The sequence below is a fragment of the Molothrus ater genome, chromosome 11, assembly GCF_012460135.2.
Source record: "Molothrus ater isolate BHLD 08-10-18 breed brown headed cowbird chromosome 11, BPBGC_Mater_1.1, whole genome shotgun sequence".
Lineage (NCBI taxonomy): Eukaryota > Metazoa > Chordata > Aves > Passeriformes > Icteridae > Molothrus > Molothrus ater.
In genome coordinates, this window is record NC_050488.2 from 9,296,247 (window position 1) to 9,322,229 (window position 25,983).

Here is a 25,983-nt window from a genome sequence, read left to right on the forward strand (position 1 = left end):
ACTGGGCCGAAAAAGTCATCCAGGGTAAAGCTGAGTGGGGAGAGCCTCCAGGACCTTCAGCCGCGTTTGCCTGAGATTTTTGGTGAATAGAAACAGAAGCACAGGATGTGCAGGGAGCTCAAGCACACAGCCCTCAAGGGCTCTTGCAGGTGTTCCGCCTCCTTAGCGGGCGAGATGTGCTGGAGCCCCGCAGCCGTGCCCTGGGGCCGTCCCAACTGAAGGCAGTGTCGCACACCAGGGGACAAATGGTTTTCTAGCAGGCACTGAGGGCAAGTGACGGAGAGCCCTGTCCATGGCTGGGGAGGTGGAATCGACAGGTCAGGGAGGCGAACGGGACAGGCCGTGCCTGGGCGTGCCTGGCTGCTGCCTCACAGCTCGGGGCCACGGCCGGCTGCCCAGCACCGGCCCAGACACCCAGCCCTGTGTGTGCCTCGCGGAGCGTTGGCAGGGCCCGCTGGCAGACCCGGAGGGGTCGCTTGTACCGCGGCCCCGCTCCCCCGCGTTCCCCCTGGAAGGGAAAGCGGCCGGCCCAGGGTGCGGAGGAAGGCCACAGCCCAGGCCGCCCCTGCCTCGACTCCCCTGGCAACAGCGGCGCCGGCAGCGCCCAATCAGCGCGCGGCGGTGCGCGCCCAGCCAATGGAGAGGCGGGCGGGAGGGCGGGGCGCGCCGGAGCGAGGAGGGCCGGCCACGCGCCGCGCCGCCATCTTGACGTCTGAGGAACAAAAGCGCTGAGGCCGGCGCCGGCCCAGCACCAGGTAATGGGCGCGCCCCGCTCTCCCCGCCGCCGCTCCTGCCCCGGGGGCGGTCGTCGCTGAGGGAACAGCTGCAGTTCCGCCCGCCCGCCCGCAGATCGGTGCCTGGCCCGGCGAGGTGGGGATGGGCGGCTGCCCGTAAGGGATGCTCGGTGGCGGCCTCGGAGCATCGCCGGGCTCGGCGGGCTGGGAGGGGGGCGCTGGCCTGGAGCCACCCTGGGGATGCGGGTACGGCCGGTGGGTGGGGACAGCGGTGACAGCGTTCGCGGAGCATCCCCGGCCGCTCAGCGCTTCCTGCGCTCCCCGCGGGGCTTGCGGTGCGGGGGCTGCCGGGCCGGGCTGGGCGCGGGGGGGCCGCGGTGCCGCTGCCGGGGCTGCTGAGCCCGGGGCTGGTGCTCGGCTCACGCTGTTACTCAGCAGTTCTGGGAATCGGCAGACGTTGTCTGTCCGTTTTGTCCGGGTGATGGCTGTGCTGCTGCTCTGACGGCTGCTTGGTACGCTCGGTAATAGTTCTAAATGAAAAACGGGTGCTGCGGGATGCGTTGCATAAGTGGATGTGATGCTCAAGAATACCCGTTTTCTCTGTAAACTGGGAGTTCTAGGTGATGCCTTGTTGAGAACTATTTGGAGGATGACGATTTTGTAATACCTTTTTAACGTGGCTTGGGAGCTGCAGACGGTTTAAACAAAAACACTTACGGTTGAGGCTTTGGAAATAGTCATCCAGCTTAAAAAAATAAATGTTATCGTTGTTGATAGAATAACAACTTCTTGGTAGTTACACCCTGATATGCCCTTGGACTTAATTCCACTGTGAAAACTACGCATGTTTAAGACTGATATCTTTCCTGATATATGCTGGCATTTAATTGCCCTCTACTTCTGGGCTGTCTTTTTTTTTCCTCTTTTTTTTGACACAGTGCCTTATGTGTCCCATATACTCAGGTGTTTTAGAAATGCATCCAGTGCCCCTGTGCTTTTCATGAACATCGAAGGGGACAATTTTGTTTCAAATAATTAGAATTTTTGCTTTAATACTTGGTTCTGGAATATTAATGTTTGGTTTAACTTAGTCAGGTGACGTATTATTGGTCATTACTCAACGTGCAGCACTGAAATGGTAGTAGAACAGATCTGACACTTGGGCATAACAAGGTCAGGGTTGTTTTGGCCAAGAATTGGCCTCTTTGCTCATAATTTTTCTCATATATAAGACAAAACCAGCTTGCAAAGTTTTCTTTAAGTTGAATGAATTTGTGTGTTTTCAGGACTTATTGGTAACATTTAGGAACGGAAACTGGCTTTATACACATGAATCCACACATAAATATGTGTGTTTTAAAAATGAACTGATTCATTTGTTTATTATTGCGGATTTAACATCTTCTAGATTCCTGTTATATTTTTTTCTTTAGTAAATAAGGAAGAAACCAGTGATTTAACGGCCAGAATTCAGGAAAATTTATTTTTAGAAAAATTCTTAAGTGTTCAGAAGTTAAGGATCATGGGAAGGATTACAGCCATTCACATGTACCTGTTTCTAAGAAATTCCAGACATTAAACTTGGCTGTGTAGCTTTTCATAAATTTACATTCATTTAATTGAAAAACTGTTCTTCTGCCTTTCCTGTCTTTGATGTTTATACCTTTCTGAAGTAACAGTTTGTACTTCCTTTATACAAGCACCACAAGCTTTATGTTGCTATTTCCTTTGGAGGAAAGGTGGATCAGAGCTGTCACAGCCATGTGGTGGTGGAAGTTTGGAAGCAGCTGGAAAACTGGACAGTGGTCAATCATATGAATCATGGGCTTTGTACTCACAAAAATTCTTTCCCTACCAGTTGCTTTGAAGGAAGATTTAACATTTGTCAGTCATGAGGTTTTGAAAAAACAGGATAGGAAAAGATGTTAAAGAACCTCTTTGCTGCCTGTCAGTGGTTGGGCTTCCATCCAGATCAGTGGTATTGGTGTTGCTTTAGTTGTTCTCCTGTCAGCTGGGGAGTGTGAGGGTATTTTGGGGATGTTTTTAATTTTGAAGGGTAGAGGAAGGATGCAAACCTCGAGGCACTGGGGGTGTCTCAGTCTGTCAGCAGTGGTGACACACAAATGTCTGCCCTTTTGGGTTAGCTGGAGGCAGGGAAATGTCTGCTGTCAGGTTGGTGGTGAAAGATCTACTTCACTAGTGACGTGGGATATCTTTGTGGAATTTACCTACAGGGATAAATTAAATAGAAACCATTCTTTAGAAAGCTCTAGTTCTTTACTGTTTGAGTATTTTGAGTGAATTGAACGAGATAAGATCTAAGGAAATTCTGGAGTAACTGGTACTAAGTGTCAGTTCTTTTCAATGATGCTTAATTTGATGGTCTTTAGAAATTGGGGATAGCTGGGGTGTTTCTGAGGTCAGGAGTGCTGCTCCTGCAGCTGGGTTAACACCTGCCTGAGCTTGAGAGCAGGTCCAGGACCAGAATAGGCAAAGCAAGTGTCTCCTCTCTGACATCCCTGATGCTGGCCTTCCTGGGGAGCAGTGCTGCAAGTAAGAAAGGCTGGGGGCAAAGGCTGGTTTGGAAGTGAACCAAGATTTGATGTGGGTTTTGGTGCTAAGCTGGGGTATAGGTTCTTCCTTTTTGATGAAATTCACTGGTTTCCTTAATGTTTCTGCACCCTTGCTTAAACACAGAACTTGTTTAATGGGTAGGAACATGTTCCAAAAGTTCACATACCACATCCAAAGATTGAAAGGGCAGAAACTGAGGTGCAGCTAAAATTTTAATCTTGTGTGTGGTATTTACTGCTCTAGTTGCACCCAAAGTGTGGGGGTAAGAGCCAAATATAGAGCAGTTTGAAGTTTTCTTAAGCTGACATTTTACATTCATAATAATTCTTATTTATCTAGTGAGCATGGGCTAGAACCATTAGCTGAAAGCTGTCAGGTTTTTACACTGACGTGTGGAAAAACCTTGCCGCCTCTCATTCAGTTCATCCACTTATCAGCTGTTGAGTTTGCTGATGCTTGGCTCCTCCTGTTGGCAAGAAGCTGCCGTTGGTCTCCAGGCAACGCAGGTCCGGCTGAGCATCTCTGCCTTGCTTGAAGAGATGAAAATTTTCCATTGCAGGGAGAGGATTTTTCCTCTTGCTAATTCTTTTATCTGGCTTGCTGTCTTGCCCAAGGTCGTTGCATCTTTGAAACAATACAGGGATAGTTCACAAATATCCAGAGGTTATATTTTAAGGATTTTAAGGGATAGCTGCAGATAGGTGTTTCTGTAACTTTTGTTAGAAATATCTCATTAGAATGTTAATTTTGGGCCTTTCATAGTAATTTATTTTATTGCAAAGCAGTTGTTTCTTTCCTGTTTCTGTAAAAAGCTGTATGACATTGTATCACTTGCTGCAAGCAACTAGAAATTTCTCCTGCAAAATCTGAAATACTGGAAGGCATAATGGAAACAAAATTGTTTGTTCAAATGAAGGTCTGTCATTGGTTGTGTTTAATCAGGTGTTCAGAGCTTGAAATCTGAAATCTTCTGCAAATTCTTGGCTTGTGTGGCACAAAGCCATTGCAGCCCTGCCTGTGTCTCTGAAAGACAGGCTGTGTCAGAATAAGGGAATGATAATCTTCATAATAGGTACAGCCTGTACCACTCTGCTGTTATCAGCTATCAACGTGCAGCCTTTGACCCTCTGCCTGCATTGCTCCTGTATGTGCAGGATTCTCTATTGGAGACAGCTGGAACCAGTTACTGCCCACTTTTGCCTTTTTACTGGAAAAAGAAAGGCTTGCTCATAAAATGGATTTGAGCACTGAGAGTCTTGCTTTGTGTGTGTGCCATGGTGGATGGTAGGGCAAGAGGTGGCACAGGCAGTGCCTGGTTTGGAGCTGGGCGCGTGCTCACCAGCCAGTTAAGGGCACAAACAGATGAAGGAACTACTGAATTCATACAGGAGCCATTCAGCTGTACTGCCTCTCTTGGTCCCTGTCTTCTCTCCTGCTGTGCTGGCCTCCAGAAGGTTGGAAGGAAGGGGGGAAAAAAATAAAATTGGATGACTTGCTTAAGCTGGTTAATAGCATCCCAGGTTGTTGAGACTTAAAATGAACAGACTCAAGGACAGAAGATACAAATATTGAGGTTATTTTTCATTAGAAAAAGCAAGGGTTTGGGGGGTTTATGCCAAAGTCTATATTGGAATGAGCACAGCAAAAATGGTTTTACTTTCTTGAAGTGCAGAGGGCTTTAAGCATACCCAAATAGCTGTGCAGTGCTGTGATGCAGAAATTTTCTGCACTGCCTGAAACCTTATCAGGAATTTTGGGTGCTGCTTAATTTCATGCTTATTGAAGATGACCTCTTTTCTTTTGACATTTGCTCTTTTCCCTTTTCATATATTTTTCCAGAAAAATGACAATTTATTTGCCTTGTGCTTTGGATATATGGAGACAGTGTGATGGCAATGGATTTTTTTTTTAATGACATAATTTAGTATCATGAGGTTACAGAAATGAGAAGTGAAACTGCCTGACATGATAGGCATAATCTTTACCTTTCTGAGGTGTTACCACTTTCAGACGGTTGATTCAATTTAATGGAAGATAGAAGGTTAAATTGAGGGGTAGGTGTGTTCCTACTAATATAACTGTCATTGCAACTGGGAATCTGTTCAAGATACCTTAGGAAAATTGGTTCTGGCTTAATAGAACCAGTCAGTTTTCTGAAGAGACATCTGTGAGTATTAAAGTTGAGGGTATAGTTCTCGATAACTCTGACCAAAGTTACATAAGAAAAATTCAAAAGTTGTGGCATTTCCAACAAGGAGGGAACAAAAAGGTTGGAACAAAATTTGGAATTTGTGGAGATAGATAAGTAGTCCCTTGAGTGTGAAGGTAGATGAAGTAAATGCTGATGGAGCTGCAGTGAATTGCCTGGTGAGATGATGACTGACTTCAAGTTGTTCCATTAAACAAAGCCTCTGATGTATTTAAACATAAGTGCTGAATCGTAATTATGTCTTAAAATGCAAATAATGTTTTAACATAACTTTGTGCAACGTTTGCTTTCAAAAAATAAAGTGCTTTTTTCATAAGCTTGACTTCTTGAAATATTTTCTCCCCCTCATAATGTGCTGTTTTTTGGAAATGCAGAGTTGGAACATCAGCACACTCTGGATGGTGGTGCTATGTTGTGGAATTTTGAAGACAAAATAGTTTTTTGGCAGTCGTCCAGTCTGCTTCTTCCCTTTTTGGTGAGTGATGATTTCTCTTTGAAGACAGTTATGCAGTGCACACTTGGTGGCTGCTATAAAAATTGCCTCTAAAGCAACAGATATTTTTAAAGGAATAAGACATCCTCCAGCTGTATCTCATTGCCTGGGCTGTTTAAACTAGCTAGCTCTTGTGTATCAATAAATGTATTTCAGCCTGCTTCAAGGATAGGAGCAATACAGCCAAGCTCCTGATGAAGCTTCCTTTTCTAGATTACTGAAATTGATAAGATTTTTTTCAAGTGGTTTTGTATTGCTGTTTGAATATGTAAACTGTATGAGATTAAAATGGATTAATTCTTTGTCAGTGATTATTATGCTAAGCCTGTAATTGGCCCCAGATGGTGTAAGGGGAGGTCACTGAACAATGAAACATGAAATACATAAATAATTTTTAAAGCGTTTTTAAAGTATTGTGCAGGTGTACTTGCAGAAAAGGTCCTTTTCATGGGAAGAAACTGTTCTTGGAGTGAGTTGCATTTACCAGGGGAAACAGTCTAGATTTTTTCCCTTGGTTTTGTTGTGCCTGTGAGAGAGAGTCTGTCTTGTAAGACTTCTCTCCTGTCTTTACTTGCTCTCATCCAATCTGCTGCAGTTAAACAAGCACATGGAAATTACTCTACTGTATCTTTTGCATTTGAACTTCGGTAATTGCACTGGCAACCCTGCAGGGAGTTGTGTTCAAGGTCTTAGGTCCCAGTTACTTTCAGCTCTTTAGGGAAAGAGCCTGTAGAGATACCAACTCTTCCCTTTAAGATGCAAATCTGGGTTGTGTTACCTGAATTGAGGTGTGTTCGCAGTAGTTTGAGATGTTTTGAAATGTAAATACAGTTCTAAAATATATATTAAATGCATTTCATGAAGGTGAGCTGTTCTGGAGCACAATCTCCATTTATCGTAGTCATCAGAAGCATTCTTGGAACCTACATTTGTAGAACTGCAGTTAAAAATGGGGATGGGTATTCCAAAACATGACAAAACTGTCTCCTTCTGGGCTACTTTTAGTCCCCACATAAAGGGACTAAACTTTTTAGGGGTATTGATGGTATAGGTGAATATACACATAAATGATATCCATTAAATAGGTTACTGTGCATTTAGGGTACCACTCTTCCTATAATAATGTATTTGTTAATGATCTTTGCTGTTCATTCCTTTGGAAATTTTTGCTCAAGGAGTTAGCTTGGATTGTAGGATTTAGGCATCAAAGCTTTAATTTAACAATCTTGTCCTTTGGGCCCCTAGTGCTTATGGTATAAAAAGCATTAGAGGTTGGGATTTCTGAAGCAATTACAGGGAGAGAAAATCTTTGTGTAGTTAAATGAGGGTGGACTTTGAAAGGGACTTGACGCTTGTCCTATATGAACATGATTTTTCTTATCATATTTGGCAAATGGGTCACAGCTGAAGGGCTGGTCACAAAGATTCCGTGTTCTTCCATTGGCTGACTCGAAATACAGTTCCCAGACTGCTAAATTCATGGTAATGAGAAAGGCATAGCCTTGGATTTATTTTCATCTTAATGCTGGAATTTCTTGAGGGTGTTGGTGTCTTGAATAATACTTTCATGTGTGTAATCCACACAATTTAGCTCTTGCTGTCATATTTTCAGAAGATTAAAGGCTGAATGCTATTTTGATTTCTCCACGACAAAGGGTGGTACTGTCTTTTTGTAGCAACTGGTGATTTTGGCCGCTGATGCCAGAACACCATTTTAAGATGGATCAGTTTCTAAATAGGAAGTTTAAGTAGCTTAGTTTTGGTGGTTCAGGTTTCTTAGTTTCCATGGTATTTTTACTTGGAAAAGAGACTGGTTCTTAAATTACACAATCCCTGAAAAAACTACATGGGTCAGAATTGCATGCTCTTTTCTGTCTGAATATGCTTAGTAACTTGTAACTTGGCTTTATTTTAGTTCCAGAGAGACAAAATAGCTTTACTTGAGAGGTAAAACTGGCATTTTTCCAGAACTCTGTAACTGTAGGAGTTAAGATTACAGATTACAAATGGTGTGGGGAAGGCTGAAAGCTGCTGCTTTTTTTAGATGTTAAAATATCAATTGCACAGGGCACATAACCTCCTTGCTGAATTTTAAGAAATTGCAGCTGAGGGGCTGCTGTGCACACTAATGTGGAAAAGCTAGAAGTTCTTGGAGATGGCCTTGGTAACTTGTCTTGCTTTCCTAGACAAAACGATTGGGGAACTGAGTTTCTCCTAATACTGTCGACCTGGTTTAAGGAAGATAGGAATAATAATTTTGCGTGAGGAATAATAGTCAAAGAACATTATGCAACTTCACATTGGTTTGTGTTTAGTTTGCTCCCTCAATATGTTATGCCTAATGTTTCATAATTCTTAAGTTTTATCTGTTAAACCTGTATTCAAAAGTCTTTTTGGTATAGGAGGTGGCTCTGTAGCTATGGTGTTAAATATACAGGTATAAATACATGTGGCAGTGTTTATGTCTGTGTTTGGGTTTTATTTAAAGGAAGACAAAACTAGAACTCCCATGTTTACGGACTAAAAGGAGATAGGATAAACATGTTGCTAGTTAAAAAAAATGTTTTTCCTTGAAAGATTCCATCTTGATACATTTTCCAACATCTCAGTGTATGGTATTTCTATATCACAGACACAAATTCATAGTGAATAGAAAAGGCTTGGTGCTCTGCTTACAAGAAGGGATATCTCAGGGTGCTGTCTGACACTCCTGAGAAACAACAGAGCAGGACTTAATGTAGCACTTGTGAGTCCTTTGCCATTGCAGCTGCTGTTGGACTGTCCTCTCCTTTTAGAGTGCATGAAATACCTAGGAGTAGTACTTTAGATGTGACATCCTTAGAAGAAGCCAAGGCATTTCGAGGTATTTTTGGCAGTTTGAAAGCAGAAAAATGTGTTCTTCCTTGGTGGGAATCTTCTGTTTGCTAATGTTAAATGTTTCCTAGTATTTTTAAAGCTAATGTTAAAAACAGGATTGGCTTTCTACCTTGATGGGCCAAGACTACTGTGGAGTTGTCATGTTCCCAAAGGTTTTGCAAACATTTTTTTGTAGGAATTTTGTGCACAAGTTCATATATAATTCTGGGTTTCTAGATTCCATCTGTTATGCATGATTAAGTAAATTATGATCCTTGTGGGTCTCTCCTGAATCAGAATTTTCCATGGACAGCCAGTATGTCTGCAGTGCATAGCCCTTAATTTGTGAAATTAATCCAAGGCACTTGTTTCCTTATTTATCTGGAGATGTTACTTAATTTTTCTGAGCTGCAGCAATGTAGTGCTGCAGTTTCCAGCCATTTAGTAAAGATAAGTTAAAAAAAAGAAAGACATTATATCAACATTTTTAAGAAGCAGGTGGCTGCTTTTATTGGTCTAGCCCAAGTGCACGGCGTGCAATAAAAAAAATTTGCACTTTCTTGGCTTTTTGTGACTGTAGGTGGTGATGATAGATGTGCCACTATAGTGTGACTCCCAGCACCCTCATGATTTACCACTAAAAGCTGTAGTAAAAGTGTTTCTGCTTCCAAAGGGAATGCACACATAGACTGAGTATGTAGGTCTGAAGGAGCTGGTTACTCTTGAGTTTCAAATGTTCTGCTGAGTCTTTGTACAAAACATCATGCTTACACGACTTGTACTCAGGGATGAGTAACTTAATGATCATTACATTGATTGATTTGCTGCAAAAGAGCTTAAATAGCCTTGGCTTGCATAGGAAGTTACAGCTCAGCATCATTTTGTCATCACAGCCCCGATTCAAGTTGTACTTAATGAGAAAGAAGGGGGTTTTCCTCCCCCAGTCTTTCTTTTAAAGAAACACTCTAGTATCTCCTCCCCCTTGATGCTATGACACTGTCCCTCTACTCCTCATGGTATTTTAAGACAATTGACTGCTTTATTAAATTTGAATTATTTGCTGCTTATAATACTTTTGTTTTTGTTTATAAATAAAAAAAAATCTGAGAACTGACAATGTCAGTGCACTTTTCTGTCAAAGATAAACTTTTCCCTCCAAATTAATTACCAGAATAAATGTTGCTTTTTGTAATCATGCAGAATTTAGGGCTGTTCTTAAGACTTTTCCCAAAACTGTAGGATTAATACAAGCACATTATTATGTGGGCTCTGCATTTCTGTCTCAATTAGTTAAAAATTATAAACTATAGCTTTTACTACTTAGTTATATTAATTCTATTGCAGATAGAGAAGGCTTCAACAAGTATCCTAATGTGGGATTTGCATTCTATGTAGAGGTACAATGCATCCTCAAAATCAGGAATTGATTAAAACAATTGGTATAAATTAATGCAGAGCTCATTTATCATAATTGTTTTAATTGTGATAAATTTGTGTCCAGCTGAGTGGACACTAGAGAATATGAGTATCTACATTCTAATCCTAAGAACTTCTGAAAACAGAACACACCAGAGTGACTTCAGTTTCTGAGCCAAGCAGTAGCTAGAGTGAACGTTAGAAGCAAATCATTACTCATGTTACTCTGGGCATATTTGCTAATAACACAAGGGTTTTGTGTGGAGGAATGGCATTGATTTCATAAAAATTAAATCACAAGCTGTGCAAGACCTTTGAACCTGAGCATGTTTAACATATCTACTGCTTTTAATACTCTAAAGTTGCATCCTCTGCTTTCTTTGATTGAAGGAATGTACCTTGCTATTTGTAAAGTACCACATTATTAGTAATGGAACAAGTAGTTGAATCATATGAAGACTTGTAAAATTCCTGTAACCATTCTTGGTTTATAGATGTATTATTGTAGGCTCTTAAGATGTGTTTATCCTGTTTCAATTGTGAAAAGTCATTCTCTTTGAGCAATGTATGACTTATCAACTCAGACCTCAAGTACCCTTTCAATGTTGTGCATGAAACAGGTGGAGGGGTGGGCTCTCAAAAACATACCATGTATTTTTCACCTTGTTATTTGCATCTTTCTGTGCCCAGTCTCAGTTTTGTTGTTTCTTCCTGAATGTTCTTTGGGCTGAAGCAGCTTTCTCTTTGGCTGATCTAAGGTCACTGATACTCTTCTATCCTGTTGGCTCACTGTGCCATTCCTCTGTTTCCTTGTACATTGGTTTTCATGGCCTGGTTTTTGGTAGTAGGGGGACCACAAAGATTGCTCCTGTGAGGAGCTGCTGGAAGCTTCCACCATGTCCAGCAGAGCCCATCTCTGCTGGCTTTGAAGATGGACATGCTGCTGGCCAAGGCTGGGCCAATGAGAGAGGGTGGTAATGCCTCTGTGGTGAGGCATATTTAAGAAGGAAATCAAAGTTATGGAGTTCCACTTCTAGTCAGAGAAGAGGAGGAGGTGAGAACATGTGAGGGAAACAACATGGAGACACCAAGGTCAGTGGAGAAGAGAGGGAAGAGGTGCTCCAGGCTCTGGAGCAGAGATTCCTCTGCAGGCCATGGTGAAACAGATTGTTCCCCTGCAGCCCATGGGGATCCATGGGGATCCAGAGATCCCCCCTCAGCCCACAGGGGAGCTTCCCATGGCAGAGCAGGTGGATGGCTGGAGGAAGCTGTGATCCAGTAGAAGCCCCAGTGGAGAGAGAGGGCCCTGCTTCCAGGCTGGAGCAGCCTGTCCTTGGAGGGCTGCACCCCATGGGAAGAGAGACCCAGGTCACAGCAGTTTTGGGAGGGCTGTGTGCCCGTGGGGGGAGTTCACCTTGCAGCAGGTGCTGTAGACCAGCTGCTCCTGAGAGTGGAGCCAGGCCAGAGAAGTCCACGGAGAACTGTCTCCCCTGGGAGGGACCCCAAGGCTTCACAGGGGAAGGACTCCTCTCCCAGAGCAGCAGAAGAAAATCTCAGTGATGCACTCACCCAAAAACTCCTGTGCCCTGTCTCTCTGTGCTGTTGGTGGGAAGGAGGGAGGAGCTAGGGACAGAAGGTGCTTTAAGGGTTTATTTTACTTCTCGCTATCCTCCTCTGATTCTGTTAGTAATAGATTCACTTTGCAACCTTATGTTGAGCCTGTTTTGCCCTTGAAGTGTTTCTCCTGGTCCTTAGCTCAGCTTGTGAACCCTTTGTTAATTTTTGTTTTCTCTCCTCTGCCAGCTGGGCAGGGTGAGTGAGCAACCCTTGTTGTGGGTGCCTGGTGTTGTGCCAGTGTCAAACCACAACACCTTGGAACCTTGGGAAGGGGCTTTGCTTTGTCTGCTTCATCACCCTGCAGCAGCTCTGCTCTGCAGATCTCTACCCTGTCAGCTTCCTCTGCACTCCCCAGTGAACTGAGAAAAAAGGACAGGCAGAAAGCTTTGCTGCCTTGCTATTTCTGTCCCTGTAAAGCTGATTTATGGCTGTGTGGAGTAGAAGACGCTAACCATCCAAAGCAAAAAGCCTGCACTAGAGAGAACCCAGTTTTAACAGATTCAACAGAAGGGCAGTTCTGCATCAGTAGTTCTATCATTACAAAGTTTTGGCAGGAGGTGATTACTTTTAAGATTGTTATGAAGGAAGAAGCTGCTGCTTAATTGAGACCTGTGCTCTCCAGAGGATGTGTTCATTAATGCAGTTACGTGTGGGACTAAGTTGAGAATCTGTAATGACATGAAGTACCTTCCAAAGAATGCCGTCACCTGAGATTAATATTAAGAGCCTGAAAACATGAATTCATTGTGGTATTCTTTTGATGGTCATTGTCACATGTGATGGGGATATGATGTCTATAAATGTCACTTCTGGTTTGCAGGTTTGGGTTTTAAACATCTTTTGCTGCTTACTGTAGGAATGACATTGCTCAAGCAAATGTTGCTGTGTCTAGGCACATGTTTATTTGCTCCTTCAAGTTATGTCAGATTTTTTTCTTAAAATGCTTGACATGTGAAGGGTTAGTAAATCTGCTTTTTTGGCTGATGTGTTGTTTGAACAAAAACTAGTCAAAGGCACTTAAAAGCACGTAGGAGGAAAAGGGCAGGGTACAGTGAGCCTGCATTTGCTATCTGGGAAGATTGCCTAAAACCAGCTGTTCTGGGCTCTTTCTTTCCCAAAGAGTATTAAGAACAAACTGGGTGTAGAATCAGAGGAAAGGCAATGAAAAACTGCATTGTGCTTGTGCTGATCAACATCAATGCCGCTTGAAACTCTTGGTCTTAGGTCAAAGCTTTTATTTGTAAGGAAGTGCAACCAGTTTGGCATATTGTGAGGCTGTGTATGGAATTAAAGTATTTATAAATGAAACAGTGCAAAGCATTTCTGATGGGCATTACAGTTGTGGTCCAGGCCCTGTTAATCTGAATGGCAAAATTCCAAATATTAAGGAGAGCCAAAATGATAAACAAATCCTGATTGTTAGTAATGGTAATGTTAAGGCATGCAGCAGAAAAAATGTAAGATCTTACTCAAAAAACCTTTTTTCAAGTGAGAAGAATTTTATTGGGTGAAAAGAGAGTGAATTTATTACATAAACAGTGCTTCTTGAATGGCTAAAATATGTTAATTAATCAAAGTGAAAACTAAGGCCTCATTGAAACCTAAATTGTTGACAAGATCACCTGGTCTTGCTGCTGTCTTCTTGAGCATTGTTAGAATGTTCACATCAATCTGGTTTAGGTTCATAAAAAGGCACTAAGTTGCCTTGCACAATTAAGGAGCTCAGCTAAAGGGTTTATAGCAAGAGCTCCTTGCTGATGCTCTGTTCAGCAGTCCTTGCACACAGTTTCTGCTGCAGAGCTGTATTAATAGAGCTTTTTCAGCAGGGATATGTACTACAAAAATTCAGTCATAGAAACGGAATATGGGGGAGTTGTGCTGTAGTTTTTGGACGATAAAAGCAGAAGCAGAACTTACTAATCCAGGCACAGTAAACTCATCTTCATTTGTGTGAGCCTTCGCCTTTATTTCTGGTAGTTTCACATTTGTCTTGTGGTAGTGCTGACTGGGTACACTGCACTGGGTACACTGTTGGACTATGTACAAATGTTACCAATGTTTCTCTCAAAAAAAACCCCACCCTTATCTAAATACTGCCTAACTTATAATAACTTATCAGATAATTTGTATAATATCAGAGCATGAAAAAAACTCTTTCTTTTTCCTCCAATGGGAAGTTACACTGTGTGATGTGCTGCCAGATATTACTTGTTCAGGAAAGGGTGAAGTACAATGAGTAGTCCTGTCCAATTCTGTGCTTGGCAGTTCCATTGCTGAGTGCAATCTGCATACAAGTATTGTCCAGACCACTTGGGCATCCATGGAAGCAAACAAGTTGAGCTGCTACTAATGAGCTCCCTGAAGATGTGTTGGGATAAACGAGGTGTAGATCATCTGTGTTGGAGATGATGTTTGCTAGAGTCATTTCTATGGCATAAATATTTTCACGAGTTAACTCCTGATGCAACTGTAATGCAGGAGGACTGGGACAGATTTAAGTGTTTGAGGTTAAAGGATGTTGCAAGGTGCTTTCTCAGTCTGAATCACTGCAGTTGGCAATCAGTGTATCAGGAGTAATTAGGAAGGCAGCCACAGAGTGGTGATGCCAACTTGGAAAAAGTGGCTCTTGTACTGCTGCTGTTCTGCAGGGCTGTTAAATGTGGCTGTGCCAGTGTAAAGCTTTGGCACTGCAAGATCATGTACATGTGAAATGCTTCTCCAGTGAAACCTGGCACACTTCTGGCTTTCCCTCAGAAATTCCAGAGGACCGGAGGCATTATTGCCTCTAGAAAATCCTAATGAAAGCTCAAGAGTTGTAAAATTACTGGTGCAGTATACAGGTTGATGCTTATGATTTCTGTAAGGTAAATGGAAACAATTCTCAGAGTTTACTCAGGCGGTAATCTGGCTTGTCAAGTGTGTGTTTGGAGACAGCTCCAGGTGTGTTACACGTGTGCTGGTAAGCCAGCTTGCAGGTGAGCCTTATTGAAGAGCAGCGTGGCTCTGCATGGAGTGGGTGCTACTTTAGGGAGCCATGGAGAAATAAATCTGTGACTCTGGAGCTGTCAGAGTGCTCCCTTCTGACTGTGGCACCTGAAGAGATACATTGGACTGCCCAGACCTGGGGACATACATGGTTACCTGGCATTGCCAGGGCGCTCCAGGGTTGCTCAGCTTGGTGCAGTTGGGTTTTTTTGAAGTGGCTTGTGTTTGGGGTGTAACTGAGAGGTTTTTATATGTGTGTCTCTGAGTTGTCAAATTGTTGATGCTGAGGTAGGTTAGAAAATTCTGTGGTGATGCAGTAGCTGCATTAGAAGAAGAACACTAGGAAATTAAAAGTAGTACAAAGAAATGAAAGTTTATTGATAATGCTCTAATCTTAATAATATAGGTTATCAGAAGACAGTATTGTTTCTGGGGAATACTATTCCGCAGAATTAAAGGGGGAAAAAAAAGAAAAAACAACCTGATAATGTTTTGTCAAATAAGGCACTTGGAGGAAAAGAGGAAAAAAAAAAAACAACACCAAAAAGCCCCACCAAAAAAAACACATTCAGCTCTTATTGACCTGTTATCCTTAGGCACAGGTAAACATTCCAGGACCTGGAGTTCATTCAGTTGATCGATCTGTTGTTTCTTTAAGTAGTTTAGTTGTTTAATTCAATTAATGCTCTTATGTCCAGGACATGCTGTAGGCGTATGTAGTTCTGGTAGTGCCGCTGCTTTAAGCCTGCAGGTCTCTGCTTTTCCAGTTAATGTAAAGCTGTTAAATATCTAAGGAGGACAAATAAAAATAGACCTGTGACCTAGAACACTTTGTAGTCTCTTTGAATTAAGTGCATTATTGTCCGTGTAACTATCTTCAGGCAAAATGAGCATGAGGTTGTTTTTAGCCACAAAAAGTTAATCATTAAAGCTTTGGTCTAAAATTAGAGTAACTCAACTTAAAAATTTACTGGAAGGCAGAGAACAAGACAGTCATGTTTTAGTTTTCAGCGTCGCTCCTTTAATTGCTCTCAAGTGCAGGTTGCATGAAACTGGTGTTTGGCCAGAACCGAGCAGTGTGCGGTCACAGGGTACAGCAGCAGATCTTTTGGGTGCAGCTGGCACAGGCCACTGCCTTCTGCTGAATGTAGGGAAAAATACACGTCCCAACCCTGGACCTTGTTTGGTTGCTGTCCTTGCTTGAAAGGGGGGAATTGTACCCTCGGTGTTAATTCCCGGTTCTCGGGCTGGCCTGCGCAAGGGGGGTTGTCTCGGCGGTCGGGGGCTGGGGTGCAGCAGGCGGGGCTGGCCCGGGTGGGTTTCCTTGGGGGAGCGGCGGGGCTGGCCCGGGTGGGGTGCCTGTGCGGGCTTGGCGGGGCTGGCCCGGGTGGGTTTCCTTAGAGGAACGGCGAGGCTGGCCCGGGTGGGGTGCCTGCGCGGGCTTGGTGGGGCTGGCCCGGGTGGGGTGCCTGTGCGGGCTTGGCGGAGCTGGCCCGGGTGGGTTTCCTTAGAGGAACGGCGAGGCTGGCCCGGGTGGGGTGCCTGTGCGGGCTTGGTGGGGCTGGCCCGGGTGGGTTTCCTTAGAGGAACGGCGGGGCTGGCCCGGGTGGGGTGCTTGTGCGGGCTTGGTGGGGCTGGCCCGGGTGGGGTGTCTGTGCGGGCTTGGTGGGGCTGGCCCGGGTGGGGTGTCTGTGCGGGCTTGGTGGGGCTGGCCCGGGTGGGGTGCCTGTGCGGGCGCCGCGAGCCGCTCTGGCCGCCCCGCTCCTTCTGTTGCTGCGCGCGTGCGCATGGCGTGCTGGGCGCCCCGCCCCCCGGAGGCTGCCATTGGCTGCGGCTCGGCGGGGGCGTGTCCAGCAGAGCCTTCCTGGCTGCGCCCCGCACTCGGCCGCAGTCGCCGCAGTCCGGGGCGGGAGGTGCGCGCTCCGCTCGGCTCCGCTTCGCTCTCGCCGGGCTCCCGGGGCACAGCGCCCAGACACTGACCGCCGCCACTCTCCTGTGTTTGCCTTAACAGACTTTTGAATCAGAGTAAACACCTGCGGGGCTCGGAGGCTTTAGGCTCTGAACTGCCTTTACCACTGCCGCCGTCTTCTGTCTAATGTGCTACAAGGATGAGCCCAGCATTTGGAGCAATGGAAGTGGAGCACTATTCCAAGGGAGTCTTACTCGAGCCTTTTGTCCACCAAGTTGGAGGGCACTCCTGTGTCCTCCGGTTTAATGACAAGACCATCTGTAAACCTCTTATTCAGAGAGAACACCAGTTCTATGAGACTCTCCCGACAGAAATGCGTAAATTCACTCCACAATATGAGGGTAAGTTACCAAACCTTTGAATGGGGTCGAGCTTTTCGTTTCTGTTAATGCGAGTGTGCTGTGCTCTCTGTTCTCTCTGAAATCTCTTCTGTGTTGAAGAGATTTTAGGGGTTTTTTTCATGTATTTTGATGTTATCTGAGGCAGGCTGTGGAGATGCAGGGTGGAAATGCTTGCCAAGTTGGTGTTTGGGTTGACTAACAGCATTAGAGTAGAGCAACTCTGCTGGTGATAGCCCATATATCTCCCTTAGGCACAGGTAAGTAGCTAACAGCTTGAGAACATTTTCAGTAATTATCTGCCTTTTTTTTTTGTGGATTTTTTTTTTGCCACTTGTTTAATGTTTGTTTACAAAGGATTTGGTAAGGATGGATAATAGTGTTTTGTGTAAGCTTAGTTGTGGTTTCTTTTGTGCTTTGATTTCTCCTCTGACTTTCATTTCAGTTGCAATAAGTATATGCCAGCAAGGTGTCTTGTTGAATACTTGCAGTGTTATTTCTGCCATTAAGGAAATGAAAATTCATGGCATTTAGGTAGGCAAGGATCAAGTAGCTGTGATGAGGCTGAGTCAGAAGTTATGTAGGAGTGGAAATTCCAGTTTTCCTAAGAACTGAACTAGTTAACAGGAATACTTCTTTTTCTTTCTTCTATTCCATTAACTGCTGTCTAATGATTAATATGTCTGAAGCACTTTTTTAAAAATGCAATTGCTTTTTAAAGCACATTGATTTTAACAACCATGATGGTGATGAAGTTTTGTGTTCTGTTTGTGAAAGTGATGGAAGACTTCAGTGATGTTTCAGAATTAATAATCTCTGCTCATTTACAGAGACTTTCTGCCATGTCTAATTACAAGTTCTGTTGGACTGGAAGAAAATCTGATCTTTGAATGATACTTTTCAAAATGTAATAGAGCAATTGTACTAGTGTATGTGGCTTTCTGGGAAGTATGGGGAGGGATTTAGAGGGAAGGGGCCTCTCCTGGTCCACCTCTGATTTTTTTTTTTTCCAGAGTAAAGGCAAAGAAGCCATTTGTTAGCTGGCTCCCCCACCCTTTTCCCCATTGTCCTTTCCTTTGTGACATCGGGACAGTCAGAGGTTCTGTACTCCCTGCCCCAGCCCTGCAGGTCTGGGAGCTGCCTGCCCAGCCTGGGAATTCCAGTCTCTCACCAAGACCTCTCCCCAGCTAGTGATGAGCTGCAAGAACTGTGCAGACTGATCTGAAATAGAGGACTGGAAAACAAAATACAAAACAATTCAGATAATTGTCATGGCTCCTCCATTAACTCCTGAGACTTACTCATGTGGTCCTGGGCACATCTGTCAGTGCTCCACTAAGACTCTTAAAATACAATGCAGTGCTCTAGAGACTCCTGAGGGGAGGATAAGGAGAAAAAAAATGCTTTTGAGGTTCACCATGTTTCTGTACCACAAACAGATTTGCTTTGTATTGCATTTTTGTTACTTATTCCACAAGATTGCTGCATAACCAGTATCAATAAAATATATTCCAAAAAATAGACGACAATGTATAATTAAACATGGTGATTTTAAGTGGAAGCTTTTGGACTAGTTTCTGTTGTAATGTGACATTTCCCTTGTTTTGCTCTCCTTGCACATCTTTCCTTTCCCTTGAGATCTATTAACCAAGTATTGTTCGGAGAACTGCTTTTTGCTCTGCTGTCATGCAAAATTTAAGAAGTTTTTAGTGTGAATTTTTACTTTGTGCAGGTCACTTTTCACTGCAAGATGTTAACAAATGTTTTACATATCACTTAGAATCAGACCAGTCAGATTTTTTTAAATTAATAAAAACTTTTATTAATTGAAATTGTGTCCTGTTATTATTTGGTTGTTACTTGACTGCCTCAGAGAGAGAAAATGATCTTTTGTATCATTGTTGTGCCAATATGATAAATTGTCTTTTGTGAGGTGTCATTTTTGTCTAGCTCTTTTGATATTTGTTAGGTTGGCAGATGAGGTTTGGCCTGTGGCAAGATAGAAACTAAGGACTGGGGTAAGAGAAAAAATAAAGTTGCTGTATTCTTAGTGTAAAAGAACGCGTTCTAAAAGGCTTGCTTGTCACTTGAGCAGTTCATAACTGTCTGGGTCCTTTTTCTCTTCAGGTGTGGTATCAGTGAGCTTTGAAGAGGATGAAGATGGAAACTTATGTCTGATAGCATATCCATTAAATGGGGACCACGATAACTTAGAAAACTTAGATAACTCTGACTGTGAACCCAAAAGTAAACTATTGAGGTGGACTAACAAAAAAACAGTGTTGTTAGAAAATGAGAAGATATCGAAGGAATGGGTTCGGCAGCACAGGAAAGAGGAAAAAATGAAAAGGTAAGTTTGACTTTTAGCTGTCAAATTCTGTTCTCCAGAACTCTGGAGAACTCCCTAGAACTCTTTTCACTTTCATTTTCTTTTCTTGTTTCTTTAGTTTTTCCTGACCTCTTCAGTGCAGACAGGTTCACTAGTGAAACTAGGTCCTTAGCCCTCAGTAAAGGCTAAGTTGAGGCGCTTTTTTTCTGCTGTGGTCAGTTGGAACTGGTTTCCCAAAGTTATTTTGGACACTTCAGAAAGAGAAAAAGAACACAAACCAAAGAAACCTAACCACAAAAAAGCACCTCTACAAACAAAAAGCATTCACTCACCTGCAAAAGAACAACAGTTAAAAATAAACCAACCCTAAACATATTTAAGTGCTAATATGTATGGCATACTTTGTTAGGAATCCTGCTTTATCCCTGCTAGTGACATTTTCCCCCTTGTTCATTCCTATTGATTGTGCCCACCGTAAGCTGTGATGTGTTGTGGTAAAAACAGTGACCTTAGCAAAGATAAACTGTAAAGTGCATTGCTACCTCTTGCATTACTTCATAGAAGCCATGCACACAGGTAAAAGATACATAAGGATATAATAAGGCTTTATGCTCTATTATATTAGTATGGAAGTGGCTTTGTAATGGTTGAAATGCTACTCATGGGCATCTTGTTCACATATACAGAGAGGAAAATAAAGATTTTGCTTGCTGTTAATGAAGTTGAGCAAAATAGGTTGTAAAGTTAAATCCATTGACAACCCCTCTTCAAGAGCTTATTTTTCCTTTTGACCTGTAATTTGTTACTTTGTTCTGTTTTTCTAGTCACAAACTGGAGGAAGAATTTGAGTGGCTGAAGAAATCTGAAGTCTTGTATTACACTGTAGAGAAAAAAGGAAATGTCAGTTCTCAGTTTAAACACCATAATCCTTGGAGCATGAAATGTCACCAGCAACAGTTACAGCGGATGAAGGAAAACGCAAAGCACCGAAATCAATATAGTATCCTTTCCTGAAAGTACCTCATAACAATGGAATGAGTACGGCTCTGCCTCTTATTTCTTGAACATTCCAGATAAGAGTGCAGAGCAGGCTTAACTGCAGTCCCAAGAGACTCTCAGAAGCCATGATTTATTTGGTATCTTTGAAGGGTTTGCCAGCACTTCTTAGAAATGCGCTTTTCCAGCACGTAACAAACTACCTAAGCTGGGAAATTCAGAGAGCTGAATTGAAATCTTCAGGTTGTGGCTTAGTGGACATGTTTTACAGCATAGTGTGTTTGGTGTCTTCCACAAAACCAGTTTCTATTGAGAGTTTTCAAAGCAGATGAGTTCTTTCACTTTTTATTACTGTTTTGATGTTGGTGATCTTAAAAGCCCCTGTCCTGTTCCTCTTTTCATCAGTTTCTTAAACAAAGAGGATGTTCCAGTGCCTGGAGTTTCTGCTTCTAGTAGCCTCTTTTTGATGAGCTTTAAGAAAAGTTGAATATAAACAGTCATGTAGGATTGCAGCATGAGAAACAAAAAACTGACTGAATCCATGAAGGCTGAAGCATGTTGGTTTTGTGCTGTGGATTCATAAGCAAACATCTGCACCCTGAGCATTCTATCAAAAAAGGATCTTGCTGTAGGCTTGGATGCAACTGATACATCCTGCAAAAGTAGTAGTATCTAAATACTGAGGTAAACAAATTTCTCAGTGTGAAGAGTTTCGGTGATGGATTACTGAAACATTTATGACTAATAAATTATTAAATTGATAGGATTTTTTGGATGGTACCCTCACCATTTCACTAGATTGTTATTCACTTGCCTAAAAAGTGTGTGATATCTTTGGAACAGTAATAATACAGACGTTTTGAAGTTTTAAAGATAGTGTGAAAATGCTTCACTGGTTTTGAATGGTAATGCAAACACATAAAATCTTCACTTCCCACAGAAAAAAAAAGTTCTCTTGCTAGACAGGAAATATGTCATAATTCAAAATCAGCTGCCACGTTATATTTCTGTATAACCCTGATTGTTTTTGGTTTTCACTTAATGTGGAAATTCACTAGTCTCTCTAGACCAGTAAAACTGGAACTGGCTTAAAACAGAGAGGGCATCTTAAGTTTATGTAACTGTAATTTTTCTAGATTACTTGATACTAGGCATGTTTTGAATATCCTTAAAGTTAAGAATGAGGCACTATAAAATCCACGGTAATGTTTTTAAAACCTGTATTCCTCATTGTGAGCCTTGTTCCTTAACTGCTCAGAATTCATTTTGCTGGAGAACCTGACGTCTCGCTACGAGGTCCCGTGTGTGCTGGACCTGAAGATGGGCACGCGGCAGCACGGCGACGACGCGTCCGAGGAGAAGAAGGCGAATCAGATCCGCAAGTGCCAGCAGAGCACCTCGGCCGTGATCGGAGTGCGCGTCTGCGGCATGCAGGTGAGACAGAGCTCACACGTGTGCCCAACAGGTTCACACCCCTGTCTGTTAGTGGAGTTTGGGTTTATGCAGGCATCTCACCATTGTTACCCTTGAGCTGCTGTGCTTTGTTTCCCTCACAGAGGGGAGTGAGGGTTTTGAGTGTCACTGATCAGTTGGAAGTGGCAGCATCTGCAGCCCACGCTCTGCATCAGTGAGTGCAGGCTCTGAACACACAACAATCTCCTGCACCTTATCAGCAGTTCAAAACTTAAAACTACTGATTCAATTAACGTTTCAGGATAGCATAGAGAACAGTTAGAGAAGGGGCCATTTATATGCATTTTGAATTAAGGGTGTGGAAATTTGTAAAAATATTAAGAAGCAATCAGTTCTGTTGTATAACTTTGAAAGCCACAGATCTTTCACTGCTTGAAGTAGACTTGTTGCAAAGTGCAGGCAAGAAGTGCTTGGTAAATGTGATAAGACTTGTTGCCAGATGAGGAGACATTGTGTGTACTTTCACCTGAATTTTTTGTTTACTTGTTTCTGTATTCCTAGAGTGACAAATGGGGAAACAACATGTTTGTGTTGGAGTTTTTTCCTGAAGCTTCTCTCCTCCTATCCAATAGATTCCAGGAATGCTAGCAGTGTTTGCTAGGACTTGTTCCACAGCAGGGCTGTTGGCATGTGTGGTGTTCAGCTCACTGTTCAAATTCAGAGAAAAACATGAGGCAGAAACGAAAGTGTGGGAGCTGCATTTCTAACCACAGTGTGCTGGGATTTGAGCAGGGAGGTCATTGCCATTGTTCACTTTACAGTGTTGACCTGTGTTGGAAAACAGAGAGGAACTTTGGGAGCGCCTGGAATCCTTTCTTGACCCAGATGTTTAGGCATTATTGGGCTATCAGTTGTATAGACCACTCTCCTGTGCCTTCCTGCAGGAAGGCATTTTTCTGTAGGAGCACCTCTGACTTCTTCAAATACAGATGATTATGGGGTACACCTTAGTTTTGTATAGGAATGTTTGCTGTCACTCAGATCTCAGCATGCTGAGAATGAACTGGTACATCCTAGAGCAGCGTCAGGTAATGAGCTGGGTGAGTGGCTGTGGTACAAGTTGTAGCTTGACTTTGGAGATGTTGGCTGCAGCTTTCCTAATCTCACTTAAAGTCCTTGTTCTTACATTCTGGGTGGAAAAGCTCAAATCTAAACTGAGGGAATTTTCCACTTCCTCTGAGTTGCACAGGTGCTGCTGGATCAGTTGACAGCAATTCCTATGATTGTGCAAGAGCAGTTTTAGAGATTAGTATGTCATCTTGTAAAAGCCTTAAGGAGCATGCTTTTTTAGTTTTTAATTTTTTTTTCCCCTCTCATGGCTTTGGTATCAGTGTGCCAGCAATTTTAACTATTCCTTTTTTTCTTATGTTTGTACATGCAGGTCTACCAGGCAGGCACTGGCCAGCTGATGTTCATGAATAAATACCATGGAAGAAAACTCTCAGTCCAAGGATTCAAAGAAGCACTTTACCAGTTCTTTCATAACGGCAAATACCTGCGCAGGGAACTCTTTGAGTCTGTTATTAAAAAACTCACTGAACTCAAGTCTGTGCTGGAGAAACAGGAGTCCTATCGCTTCTATTCCAGCTCCTTGCTGATCATCTATGATGGGAAGGAGAGGCAGGAAGTTGCCGTTGACTCGGATCCAGAGGACCTAGAGGACCTTTCAGAGGAATCTTCAGATGAGTCGGCAGGAGCCTATGCCTACAAACCAACTGCCAGCACTGTCGATGTCCGCATGATAGACTTTGCCCACACAACCTGCAAGTACTATGGAGAAGATTCTGTGGTGCACGAGGGCCAAGACACGGGTTACGTTTTTGGACTCCAGAATTTAATAGATATTATTAAAGAAATAAGAGACGAAAGTAGTGAATAAACAGTGTGAATGCACATCAGTAGAAAGCACTATTGTGACTCTTTGTATTCCAAAATTATTGGCCACTTTCTGGTGGTAGGAATCTTTACAGGCTCTGCAGGGATAATCCTGTCAGAGTCAGACTTGTTCAGAGGGCATTTACTTACATTGGTGCTGGACCTAGCACTGGCAAAACTTGGTATCCTTATTTATTTTAACTTTCTTAAACATTCCATATTTGATTACTCAGATACCTCTGTTATCCCTGTGTGTATATGTTCCAATAAAATTCTTTTTGTTCGTTGTAAGTGATGCTTCCATTGTTGCTGGTGGCTGAGGAGGAGATGAAGCTCAGATCTCTGGTCTCTGGTGTCATGCAGAAGCATCATTTGAACAGCAAGGCTTACCTGCCTCATGAGACCACCTCTGGGATAGCACATCTGTCCTGGACCTCCTGTCAAGAGTAATGAGCAAGCCCAGCAGAGCCACTGAGCTGGCAGGGCCCAGCACCTGCCCTTTGAGGAGAGGCTGGGACAACAGAGCCTGTGTAGATGGGGTCAAGACAGCTTCTGAGAAGCCTTCAGAGGTCCCTTCCAGCCAGAATGAGGACTGATCAGTGAGAACTTGCTCTTGAAATCAACAACCTATTTCTTGTTCCCGGGTCTTGTAAGTAGGTCTTATGTATCTAGTAAGAGGCTGTGTAACCTCTTTCTAGAGAGCTAGAGATGTTATTGAACCTAAGCTGAGGCATAATGTGTAAAACTTGTACAGGAATAGCTGCAACAGCAGCAACCAGGGCAGAGCTGCCAGGCCTGAAAAGAACCTTAAGCAGCTTAAAATCTTACTTGATACAAACCTACAGGAAGGAAGCATCAGAAAGTGAGAGGGTAGTGAGTAACTGAAATAACAGAGTAACTAAACCAACGGTTCTGGTACAAGAAGCATTTATCTAACCATTTTTAGATACAGGACCTACGTCATGATAGTGCCAAGAGAAAAATGGGTGTGGAAGTGCTGAGGTAAGGCTGGGAAAGTTCCTGTTACAGATAATCAAGATGAAGTAGTCAGTTTGTGCAGAAGAGTCAGGTGAATCATCTCCCTGGCCCGTACTTTGCCTGCAGGCTTGCTTAGGAGAGGTGGGATGTGACAGGAAGGCTGCAGCTCTGCTTGTGGAAAGTCATCCTCTTCAGCTGGCTGTAGTCCTGTAGCTTCAGTTTCATATTCCCCAGCAGTTGCCATCAATTTCTCCTGATCAAAATCTGTCTAATGGCTCTTCTGTGCTCCTTTGTACTTTTTAAAGAAGTTTTTAACCTTTGCTTGAACATGAGTTTGTGGGTGGGCTTTTATTGTTTGGGTTTTGTTCGGGTTTGTGTTGTTCCAGTGTTCAGGCACCAACTGATGTTGGTTTTAAACAGGTATTTTTAGATCTTGCAGTGGCCTCAATATTTTATGCCAGTACAGGGGCTGCTGTTTCTGGAGATGGGCTTGTCCAGCATGAACAGGCTGTATATTGCTTCTGGGTGAGACTCCAGTGGTGAGTGCAGCTGACAGGGCCCTGTGAACCACTCCTGACACTGGCTGCAAAAACCCTTGGGCAGGAGGGGAGGATGGGGCTACTTATTCTTGGCATCTCAACTGCAAAATGCCTTCAGCATTGATGAGCTGCACTCCAAGATGCACTCAGCACAAGGAGAGGGGCCATGGCTGCAAGGTGATGTTTCCTTTTCAGTTCTCCCGTTTAGGATGTGATGTCCTCTGCTAATGAGCTAATGACGAGTCTCTTGGCAGGCACTGTAGTCCCCTATCATTGCTGCTACTTATGAATAAGCCTCCCTGTGCAGATTCATCTGATACATGGTTTGACTTTGTCGTCTCAAATTAGCAGGGATAAAGTCCCCTAATGTACTTGTGTTACGTAGGAACTCTGGAGGGAATTCATAAAATCCGATGAGAACAATCGCCTTTGCTCTGATGCAAGCTGCCTCCAGAACAAGCCTGCAGACACGGCCCTGGGTACAGGCAGGGAGCTGCAGAAACCCTGCCAGCAGGGTAAGCTCAGCTGGACATGCTTTCAGTTTGGTGTCAGCAGCCAGACCTGGAGCACTGGGGGGTCCATGCAGAATAATAGCAAACCCT

General features: G+C 43.3%; 1 protein-coding gene across 4 annotated transcripts; it reads left to right on the plus strand.

Annotated features, from left to right (window-relative positions):
• The first annotated feature begins 658 nt into the window (after positions 1 to 658).
• On the plus strand, positions 659 to 24,155 carry IP6K2 (inositol hexakisphosphate kinase 2). Of its 4 annotated transcripts, none has more exons than XM_036390935.1 (7): positions 679 to 755; positions 5,892 to 5,992; positions 16,896 to 17,194; positions 19,319 to 19,541; positions 20,345 to 20,520; positions 21,775 to 21,950; positions 23,371 to 24,155. In XM_036390935.1, exons 3-7 carry the CDS (start codon positions 16,993 to 16,995, stop codon positions 23,866 to 23,868), a joined length of 1,275 nt encoding a protein of 424 aa, XP_036246828.1. In that variant the 5' UTR covers positions 679 to 755; positions 5,892 to 5,992; positions 16,896 to 16,992; the 3' UTR covers positions 23,869 to 24,155. The 4 variants fall into 4 exon arrangements, with proteins under 4 accessions (XP_036246830.1, XP_036246828.1, XP_036246831.1 ...); XM_036390936.2 differs by lacking the exon at positions 679 to 755 and adding an exon at positions 768 to 870; XM_036390937.1 differs by lacking the exon at positions 5,892 to 5,992 and having other exon boundaries at positions 659 to 755.
• The last annotated feature ends 1,828 nt before the right edge of the window (positions 24,156 to 25,983 follow it).

What these genes read in the sequence shown, in the direction of transcription:
- IP6K2 (XM_036390937.1), top strand. Translation starts at nt 16,993, where the DNA reads ATGAGCCCAGCATTTGGAGCAATGGAAGTGGAGCACTATTCCAAGGGA. An exon ending in ATTCACTCCACAATATGAGG is followed by an intron (nt 17,195 to 19,318) that starts GTAAGTTACCAA and finishes TTTTCTCTTCAG; the next exon opens with GTGTGGTATCAGTGAGCTTT. An exon ending in AAAGCACCGAAATCAATATA is followed by an intron (nt 20,521 to 21,774) that starts GTATCCTTTCCT and finishes TTAACTGCTCAG; the next exon opens with AATTCATTTTGCTGGAGAAC.